Source organism: Vicia villosa, unplaced genomic scaffold (genome assembly GCF_029867415.1).
Source record: "Vicia villosa cultivar HV-30 ecotype Madison, WI unplaced genomic scaffold, Vvil1.0 ctg.000236F_1_1_3, whole genome shotgun sequence".
Taxonomy (NCBI): Eukaryota; Viridiplantae; Streptophyta; class Magnoliopsida; order Fabales; family Fabaceae; genus Vicia; species Vicia villosa.
The window spans coordinates 28,866-40,325 of record NW_026705091.1 but is presented as its reverse complement, the minus strand read 5'-3'; the positions used below and the strand labels follow the sequence as shown (position 1 = coordinate 40,325).

At 39.0% G+C, this 11,460-nt stretch overlaps 1 protein-coding gene across 1 annotated transcript; it reads left to right on the top strand.

Moving 5' to 3' along the window:
* The first annotated feature begins 3,773 nt into the window (after positions 1 to 3,773).
* Positions 3,774 to 5,914, top strand: LOC131625776 (cell wall protein RBR3-like). Its single transcript, XM_058896608.1, has 6 exons — positions 3,774 to 3,831; positions 4,576 to 4,700; positions 4,778 to 5,044; positions 5,122 to 5,191; positions 5,272 to 5,724; positions 5,847 to 5,914. The coding sequence occupies exons 1-6, from the start codon at positions 3,774 to 3,776 to the stop codon at positions 5,912 to 5,914; spliced, it is 1,041 nt and encodes a 346-aa protein (XP_058752591.1).
* Positions 5,915 to 11,460: the final 5,546 nt, after the last annotated feature.

Sequence of the window (11,460 nt, the reverse complement as noted above, 5' to 3'; positions counted from 1 at the left end):
ATTGTCCAGAATACGTCCAATCAATAGGACTACCTACCCTAAATGGTAAGGATAGCTCTATCCCTTTCTTAGAAGAATAAAAAGCATAGAAAAAGACCAATTTAGGGCAGTGCTCTTAATGTGCCTAGCTCGATAAAAAAATATCTTTTCAATACTCTTTCAAATACTAAGGCTACGCATTTACGCTAAAGTCCTTATGTCTCTTTTCAATTCAAAACAAACAAAACAAACATGAGTTAAGCAAGTTAAGAGCCCGTAGATAACTACGGATGAAAAGGGTGCTTGCACCTTCCCTTTTCATAACTTACCCCGAGCCCGTTTCTTTTTAAAAGGTCTTTTTCTGTACTTTTTACCTTTCCTAAAATTGGACAAAATAAAAGTTGGTGGCGACTCATGCTCACCGCAACATTGTTGCTTATAAAAATAAAAGTCAGTTCACCGAGTTACACATTCGTACAGCATATCAGACAACTGTTGGACAACCATTTCATCAATGTTTTTGGAGTTCCTGCCATGTAGTTAATATGAAAACTAATTAATATGAAATGAATATGTAAACCATAAGGTATGAAGGCATATAAGATTTGATCGAAATCAATTAACAAAGATGCTTGTTACCTTAGTTCTTGCATTCTATGATGGACCTCATTCTCCGTATCATAAATATACAGTTGAGCAAATTTTGGTTTTTGAACTTGTGGAGGTAACAAACTCCCAATTTGATGACATGTTTGACCTTGTATCCTTATTGTCGGAGGCCCGCGTCCATTGTTAAAACGATTGTCCAACTTTGCTCCAGGTGATGTGAAGGCAAACATCATATTGTAAACTCGGATCTGATGTTGGAACTTCCTGTTGTCTAAGTTATCGTTATCAAACAACAGTTTTGCAAGTACTTTTGGAGGTTGTTCTAGCAATGGAAGTTCTACTTTCCCATTTCCATAACAAAGCATAAATTTCGGATTGGCTGCATGGGAACTTTTGTGCATCCTTTCTTGATACCAAATCATTGCTTTACAATACTGACATCGTAATAATCTACTGTTTACGGTGATTTCCGGTAAACAACCGCTAGTCTTCCAAACTATAAGTAAATATGATTTGGTTACTCGCAGGATCGACTAGATTGATCCTAGGACACATAGTCAAAAAGATTGTTATTAATGGTCGTTCGAACCATATTTATGATTTATCTTTGTCAATAAGAGTTTCTTCGAATAAAACAAGTAAACTTGATAGTGGCTTTGTTATATGCAAGTATAACTTCAACATAAGGGTAAGTAAAAATAAGACATGAAACGAAAACTGTTAAAAGTGCAAAGAATCTAAAATTGCAGAAATATTAAATACTTCAAAAGTAAATGACATGAAAATAACAGTACAAGAATGTAAATGGCAAGAAGTAAATGAAATGCAATAATACTGGAAAGATATCTGAAAACGAAAAGGGAATACACATGTATTAAAATGGTGGTGTCATACGTACATTTCTCAGCGAACTCTTTCTCTTTAACACTTGATACTTGAGTAATATGTGAGTGATTTGTACAAAATGAACACACAGAATCCTAACATTAAGACTCCTATTTATACTAATTTCGACCTTAACGGCCCTACGCTAATCTAATGCCACGTTTCTCATAAGAACTCCAGGGATGCCATCTGTTGTTAGACAGTTACGAAACCGTCTTCGAATTTCAAATCTTCCCGCCTAAGTCCTTCTTCGACGCGTGGCAGTGTATTTAACATTAAAACACTACGAAAACACACTAATTAGTAATACTTTAACATATTTCATGAAATTTGCCTAAGTCTTTGAAGACATGTACTCCTATGAGCTTCAGTGTTCATCATCTCCGCTGTGACTTAGAAATCTTCACTCTCGAAGCATGGCCATCAGGAGCTATTTTCTTATCTTCAAACGATGGTCATCAGTAACCATATCTTCTTCGAATTTTTATTCTTCGAAGAATCATATATTTGCAAAACGAAATCTTCAGCTAACAAATTGCCCCCAATAAATGCCTGTTTCGAAAAAACAAGAGAAATAGGCGTTTCTTGTCATTGTAAGATTTCGTTCCTTGCTACTCTTTGAAAGTTCCAAGATTGCTGACTAACGTCATAATCATTGATGACCCTGTTTTCAAAACGTCTTTTCATTTTCAAAGATGTCTTCTCATAACTTACATTCCCACGTTTTTGACCTTACTTCTTGATCATTATTCCTATATACTAGGAGTAAAGCTAATTTATTTGACCGTCGTTGGATTAAATCAAAACCCGTCGTGTGTCCTTTTGTTTTACCCAAAAGATTTAAAAAGGTTCCCGTTAAACCTTTAAATACCTGGTATTCACTTTTATACAACTTTTCATTCCTATTTCTTCATCTTCTTCAACAGAATACTTTCTCAATCAAACTTCTCTATGGCTTCATCTTCAAATGTTCTTCAACCTGTTATAAAGCTCCAAACAACAACGCGGTCTGGGGAACGAGAACACATTCCAAACCCTAACACCGCAGAGGTGCGCGCAATTTACGCTTCTCAGGTACTCATCCCCTTTGAACTTTCTGGAAAACCTCTTGCTTTTATGGGTCCATTGCCAGGTGAAAGTAATCCATCTATAAACAAATTCTTCCCTTCTTATTACAAAACTAGACCCTTGGTTAGTAAGATTAGGATAGATGAAGATGGTCATTCCTCTTTAGGAGAACCTGATAATGCTGAAGAAATTTCAACTGCACCCCCTTTGGCTCTGGCACAAATTAGGTTAAACTATATGACCAACTTTGTAAAATTATTTAGGTCAATCCCTTTAGCCAAAGATCCTGATCTATACTATGCCTGGTTAGAAAAAGTAGAGAAAAAGAAAGAATCTTTCTGGAAATCATTAGGAATATATGATTTGATTCAATTATCAAAAACAGGCTTAGAATATAACCAACCCATGTTAGTAGCAGCGGTTCATTTCTGGGATGCTTCCCACAACACCTTCCATCTTCCATGTGGGATGGTTACCCCCACTCTCTTCGATATAGCTGCTATTACAGGACTCCGACCAACTGGGGAGACCTTCGACCCCAATGATATGGATATTGATACTATTAGCTTTAATGAATCAACAGTTACTTATACTACATTCATCCAGAAGTACCACAACACAACACAAGCAGAAGTTTCTGATGAAGAACATATTGCTTTTTTAGCACTATGGCTCTCGCGATGCGCTTTCTGCTCAAGATCCATACAGGTTGCAAAGAGGTATCTTTGCATGGCTAATCAGCTACATGCTGGAAAAAAGCTCAACCTAAGCCAATTACTCTTAGGATTTCTTTATGAAAACCTCAGCGAAGCCGCGAATCTTACCAAAAACTACCAAACTGGCACTCTACTTTTTGCTGGTCCTTTTTGGCTACTGCAACTGTGGCTTAACGCTACATTTGAAACTCACCTTCCCTTTCGAAGCAACGTCAATGAAGAAGATAATAAAATTAAGAATCAAACTATAGAAGGAACTAGGTTGGCTTACCTAACGCCAAAAGAAGAAACTGGGAAACTTCGTGAGCATTTTCTAGCATATACAATGATGTTCGCCCAGCGTAATCAGTTCGATCCTTCCATGGCTCCGTTTGTACACAGAACAATCGGTCCTGAATGGTTCACCCGAAGGTTCCCATCAACATCTCAGGATCAACAAACTGAGTCTATGGAAATTTGGGAAGCCTTTCTGACCCCAAGGTTGTTTTATCATCGTCTTCGACCATCCAAAAGTCAATGCGTTCTCGTATGCTACCAACCAAATCTGGTCTCGAGACAGTTTGGGCTGGTGCAGGTAAAACCCAAGTGTTTATATGATAAAAGGAACCATCTGTGCTTCCATACCTTGCACCTGACTGAAAAGGAGTGTGAATAAAAGATCAACAAATATGTTGGCGTCACCAATCTTTCTCCTATTTCCTTCGAACCTGCCTTTTACTCCACACCAGACTTTCACCAATGGTGGACGGATTACTATACTTCACAAATCTTTGACGCCGATAGTCTCGCTCAAGAACTAACTACAGCTTTTGATGATGTGCAGGAGAATTTCCACAAAGGTACCTCGACTCATATTAAAGAAATCCAAGCTTTTCAAAAATTCTTTGAAACTATCTATCGGCCTGATGATCTTAGTCGGACCTTTCGTGAAGCTGCAGTTATTTTACGCGAAAAGTTTTCCGCCAAACTGGATAAGTTAAAATTGCCCTCGCATGTTCGACCATAACTACGCTATGAAGTGGCTTTCAAACTTAATCCTCCAAAATTCCCTCCACTACCAAGTGCGGATTTTGGTGTGGCTCTGAGCCCTCCTTTTCCAAATTGGTTTGTGTGTGGCAACGTTTTAAAAGATCTTCAAGACAGTACTAAAAAACATGTTGATCGAGTGGTTCCGACTAAGCATACCCTAGATACTTTCAAAGGGCATCTTCATATAGATCTTGAACATGTTCGTGTCTTGACCCCAATACCTGAAGGTTTGGACTCAGACAATCTTTCGACTGACTTTTCTTTTTTTCTGTTGATATACTGATTCCAGTCTCAACTACAGCCGTTGCTCGAAGAAAGAAGATTAAAGAAGTTCCTACACAGAAGGACTCTGGGGCATCTAAAAGTAACAAGCCAAGTGAGAGTGATTCCATTGCCACTAGCAAGAAACCCACGGTACATACCCATTTTATATCATTAATCTCATATAATCTGTGAGTAGTGCTTATTTTACTCAATTTTATATTTCCCAGAATTCGAAACCCCCGGTAGGTTCGAAACGACAAGCCTCTTCAACAGTTGTCTCAGATGATGAAGACAAATCTCCTCCTCGTACCAGGCAAGGCCATAGAAAGAGACAGAAAGCTATTACTCCTTCGGGAAAAGAGAAAGGGCTAGGTTCCTCCAAAGTTGCTTCTCCTAGCGACAAGGCGTCTTCTGAGGAATCACCTTTAAAAACTTCCAGTAATGCCTTCGTTGTCGAAAGTCATAACTCAAGTCCAGACAATATTCCACCCAAGGTATTTGGGTTTCAACCCAAAATCATCTCATAATTTTAACTACATGATTAAGTTAACATCTTACCTTGTCATTGCAGGATGATACTGGCACTGCCACTTCAGGTCTTAAGACTTACAATTTCACCATTAATGTCGATAAACCTCAAGGTAATCATAACTCTTTCACTTTCACCGATAAACTTCTCAAGGCCTTATCGTTCTGACCAAGTCTGGTTTGTTTAATGCAGATATTTCCCAAAATAAATCCCATGTTCTCTCACCAGTTTTTGAAGATGCCAGGCCTTTTACCACCATCTTACCTGATGAGCCAGTCGAAGAAAGCCAATCCACTGACGAATCCCCAACTACTCATCAAGATAAAAACTTGGAAGAAAATCATCCATTCTCAGGTAGTGACAACGTGAATCCACAACCACATGGTAGTGAAGATACTGTATCCGAACAAGATGCTATGGAGGAAACTTCTAAACCAGATAAACACAATCCTATAGAAACTTCAACTCTTGACACAGAAACTACTCCTGGGGCAACTTCGATGCCTGCCCCTGCGAAGCCCACTCCTTCGGAACTGGAACAGCTTAAGCAAACTGATCCTCTCAGTTTTCTAAAAGCTATGATGAATGTGAATACTACTTCGCCTTCAGAACTTGACATCTCTCCAGCTGTCCTTGTAGAATCTGGTGACAAGGAAGACATTCCTGACCTCCTTCGACAGATAAAAGAAAGATTCTTTGGGGTCAATCTTGTGGATGTTCTTAGTCAAGATCCTATTAAAAGTCATAACTTGAATCAACTCTTGAAGAAAGTGGATTTGTTTCGAGTCTCGAAAGAAGTTTCAGAGGTGATTGTTTTGCTAGGTTCTCTAGTTGAACAACTTCAAGCTAATATTCTTCGAAAACAAAATATCGAAAAGCAACTATCTGAAAAAATAGCCTCTCATGACTCTTCATGGAACTCTGCTGTGGATGCAACGAAACAAGGTGAGGCCCTCAAGCTTAAACATTCAGAAAATCAGAAGGCATATGATAATTATGAGAAGGATATCAACTCCTGGAAACAAGAGATAAAAGCTCTCGAAGAAAAGATAAAGGAAGCTGAGAATTGTCAGGCAACCATACAAAAGGCCAATCAACAAGATCTGCTTGCAGTGGCGCAATTGGGGATTAAACACTTCGAAACCGCACAAAATTTAGTGCCAGAGATTGAAGGATTGAAGAAACACCGGGCGTTACTCGAACTTTGTATGTCTTCATGGGAAACTCAATATTTGAAGATCAAAAATAGTCATCCTGCGGATTTCAACTAGCTGCTTCGAACTCTGTATTTCGTTGCACTTTTGTTTTGTAATCGAACCTTTTATAAAAATATCTATCTATATGCTTGACCTCTATTTTTCGTCTATGTTTTCCATATTCGCAAGCACTATTTTTAGCAAATCTTTCATATTCTGCCAAAATATATATCTTCAGATTTTCCACAGTGATTCTAATCAATGCAGCACATAACCCCGACCACTCTTCGCAGTATCTTTATTCTTAGACCTGACGTTTCTACTTCTCTAGCCGTAATCATTATTAAACACTGACGTCACTTTCTTCAAAACGCTCATTTGAGACGTGCGTGCATCAGTTTCATGATTACTTTTCAACTTCCAAGGGCGGGAAACGGCGGAAGCCTTAACTCCCTTTTTGGAATACCAAACCGCAGTCCAATCAATCATTAAAACTTTAAACCACCCTTCATTACCTCAGGTCTATATAAAGGCCTAAGCTCGTTTTCATTTCTCCATTCTTGCATTTCCTCAAACACTAACAACAGAAGAGAGAAACCTTTTCTTCAAACTTTCTTTTTTTTAAAAAAATGGCTGCGCCTCTCTCTTACAACAACATAAAGGCTGTTATCAAGAAGGAGTTCAAACTTTGTGAGGATGAACTTGATAGCAACTTCATCACTCTTGGCAATCTCTTTGCTAACCAAGAACTGGATTTCTATTTTGGAGATATCCTGGAAGGTCCTGTTTACCCCAACATGCTTGCAGATTTCTGGATGTTTGCGTCTCTACGCATATATCCTGAAGGGAGGACTACCATAGTTTCTGAGGTTCGACACGCTCATCTCAGCATCACTCCCACCACCATTGCTAACCTGATGAGATGCAACAACTCTGGGGAAACATTTGATGACAACAGCTTCAACATGACTACTCATCTTATGTTGAGGACTCTCATGGACAACGATCCTTTCAGTGCCAAGGTTATCAGGATCTGGCATCAAATGCTTGTGGGTAATTTCCGTCCTCGGAGGCTTGACGAAAACAACATCATGGTCGAAGACTTGGAGTTTATTCTCTGTGGTCTTCGAGGGAAGAAGGTTAACTTCCCTTTGATGATTTTCAAAGGGCTTGTTGAGGCCGTTTCTGTGGCTACTTCCGGTCAGGGAAACGTAACCTGTCTTCCGTATGGTAGACTCCTCTCTTATATATTCCTTAAGAAGGGTGTCGTGAGGCGGATGCGCACTTCTGGATCCATGGACATGTTCCAGGCTGAAAGCTTGCCTGTGCTGTCCTTAGAAGGATTGGATCAGAGGATTAATTAGCCAATATTTGCCCTAGGTTTTTATGCTTTCCTTTTTTTTTTTTTTCAGGAGTTCCTGGGTCATGTCCCCGGATCTCTTTTTGTAATGCTTGTACTTCTATGTTTCAATGACAAAATATTTTGGTGCTTCTCTGACTCTTTTTCTTAATTTACCATCTATTTTGATCGTAAAGCCATTTTGATCAATGCAACACATATAGTTTGGTACATGTCTGACCATTTTGGCTTTCGTAGTCCCCTGAATGTCTACGTTTTTGCAATCTTTACTTCGTACATGCTTGGTTTATATCTCTTTAGATATTTTCCGTTTACTCTCAAGATCCTACGATCTTCTGCTAACTCTTCAATTTCATAAGCATTATTCGAAAACACCTTTAAGATTCGAAAGGGTCCTTCCCAGTGCGGGGACCATTTACCAAGTGCTTGATTCTTTCGATCTATAGGTAAAATAACTTTCCAAACTAGGTCATTACTAATGAACGTTTTACCCTTCACCTTTTTGTTGTATGCTCTGGATACTCTTTCCTTTTGCCTTTTTATCATTTCCAGCGCTCGAAGTCTGTCTTCATCCAAATCTACTAACTCATTCATCATTAACTCCCAGTATACGTTGGGAGGAATATCTGCTTGTCTTTGTACCCTTACTGACTGTAGATATATCTCGATTGGGAGTACTGCATCATGCCCAAACGTCAACTGGAAAGGAGTTGTGTTTGTAGCTTCTTTTGGAGATGTTCGACAAGCCCAAAGTGCTTGGTCCAAAGTTTTATGCCAATTATTGGGTTTCTTTCCCACATGTTTTTTGATAAGGCCAATTATTATTTTGTTTGCTGCTTCAACTTGTCCATTTGCTTGAGCATAGTAAGGTGTAGAAGTAAATAACTTGAAACCTATTTCTTTGGCAAAGTCTTGCATTTTTCGTCCAGTAAAGACCGAACCTTGATCAGTTGTTATACTTTCTAGGATTCCAAACCTATATATAATATGTTTCTGAATAAACTCAATCACGGCCTCTTGATCCACATTTGCTAGTGGTATTGCTTCGACCCATTTTGTGAAATAGTCTATTCCTACTAATATGTATCTTTGGCCTTTAGACGACTTAGGGTGAATTTCTCCGATCAAATCTAACGCCCATCCCCTGAAAGGCCAAGGTTTCACTATTGTACTTAATTTGTTTGCTGGGGCATGCTGGATACCTGCATGTTCTTGACATTCTTGACACCCTTTTGCAAACTCTATGCAATCTTTTAACATGGAAGGCCAATACATTCCATAACGAAATAAAAGCCATTTCATTTTGTGTCCTGCTTGATGTGCACCACATGCCCCACTGTGTACGTTTGACAGAGCCAAGTATGCTTCTGCTTCACCTAAGCATTTCAACAATACCCCTTCAGGAGTTTTCTTGAATAATTCGTTTCCCATCAGGAAATATGACAGGGCTCTATATTTTATCTTCCTGTCTGTATCCGTCGAAGGGCTTTTTAGATAGTTTATTATTGGACTCCTCCAATCTATATCTGCTAATGAGTCTACGTTTAACACTTCGAATTCTCCTTTGTTGGCGTAACCCAACTGTGAATTCTCCAGATCACTTGGGGAAAGTTTAGTAGACATTGCTCTCCCTCTTACTTCAATCAATTCTTCTAACTTTTCTTTTGATACCTTGTATCCTGAAACTAACTGCGCCAAGTCGTTTGCCTCTTGGTTATTCATCCTTGATACGTGTTTTAATTCCACATATTCGAATTTCTTGAGTAGCCTATTTGCTATGACAAAGTACATGATCAAATTTTCTTTGATGCACTTGTATTCCTTTGTCAGTTGTTTAATGACCAATTCAGAGTCCCCTTTAATTTCGACTCTGGTTGCCCCCAATTCTAACAAAGCTTCAAGTCCAGCTATTAATGCTTCGTACTCAGCTTCGTTGTTGGAGCATAGCGGACCTTCGATTTTATACTTGAGCTTTGTTGGAATTCCATCAGGATAAATTATCAACAAACCAACTCCGGTTCCCTCTCTGTGCGTTGAACCGTCGAAGTATAACTTCCAAGGTTTTAAACCCACATACTGTTGATGACTCTCAGCTACTGCATGGTCGACAATGAAGTCTGACACAATTTGACCTTTCATTGCCTTGAGAGGCTGAAATATTAGTGAATATTCAGTTAGGGCTAAAGCCCATTTACCGATTCGACTATGCAGTATAGGCTTGGATAACATATGCTTAATAACATCACAATGAGACGAAACATAAACATCAACTGGCTTTATATAATACTTAAGTTTGATACAAGAGAAATACAAGCAAAGGCAGAGTTTTCTATAGCGGTATATCTAGTCTCTGCATCATTGAGTACTCTACTTAAGTAATAAATGGCTCTTTCGATGCCGTTCACATCTTCTTGCGCCAGCATGCTGCCTATTGTTTTATCTGAAGCTGAAATATATAGGCGCATGTGCTTCTTCCCATTTGGGGGAGATAGAATTGGTGGACAAGTCAAGTATTGCTTGATTTTATCAAAAGCTTCTTGATGTTCAGCATTCCATTCGAATTTTCCTTGCTTAAGCCGCAGTAGAGGTGAGAAGGCTTGTGTGCGTCCACTCAAATTAGAGATAAATCTCCTTAAGAAGTTTATCTTTCCCAATAAAGATTGTAGTTCTTTCTTCGTTGATGGAGACTTGGTTTCCATTATGGCTTTCGTCTTATTCTGGTTAATTTCTATTCCCTTTTTGTGGACTACGAAACCCAAGAAATCACCTGCCTGCACAAAGAAAGCACATTTGAGGGGGTTCATCTTCAAGCCATGTTTCCTCATCCTTTCGAATGATTGGCTCAGATGATTGAGATGAGTTACATCTGAGGTGGATTTTACCACAATGTCATCTATATATACTTGCATGAATGTTTCTATGAAGTCATGGAATATAGAATTCATTGCTCTTTGATAAGTTGCCCCAGCATTTTTTAAACCGAACGGCATTACAATCCATTCGTAAGTACCTATTGCCCCTGGGCAACGAAACGCCGTTTTGGATACATCATCTTCTGCAATAAAGATCTGATTGTATCCAGAATATCCATCTAGCATGCTCAAATACTCGAAGCCTGCGGCTGAGTCTACTAGCATTTCTGCCACAGGCATGGGATACTCATCTTTAGGGGTGGCTGCATTAAGATCACGAAAGTCTATGCATACTCTTAATGAACCATTCTTTTTAATTACAGGCACTATATTAGCAATCCATTCAACATACCTTGTAGTTTGGATGAACTTGCAGCGTAGAAGCCTTTCGACCTCTGCTTTAATCTTCGAATGAATCTCTGGCGCGAATCTCCTGGGAGTCTGCTTTATAGGCTTCTTTCCTTCCTTTATTGGTAGTTTTAATTCGACCAAATCTCTTCCTAGACCAGGCATCTCGTCATAATCCCAAGCAAAACAATCTTTGTTTTCCTTCAACAGTTTGATGACCGTTGCCTTTAATTCTGGTTCTAGTTTCGCGCTGATATATGTTATTCTTTTTTGATCTTCGTCTCCAAGATTTACTTCTTCGAGTGGATCTTGAGCTAACATCTTTATATTTGGTGCCATTGGATCTTTTTCGAATCCCAAAGGATCTTCATCGTAAATTGCATCTAACCTTTGACTCGATTCTTCTTTTATGGTTCTTTCGACTTGAAACGAATCTTCAGAAGATTTGGAACTCATATGTATCTCTAAATCTGTGACTTCCTTCTTGGTTAGACCTGTGTCAATCTTCGCATTTGATAGTTCGGCCTCGAGAGCCGCCTTTCTTTTATTCTCGGCCACGTAAGCC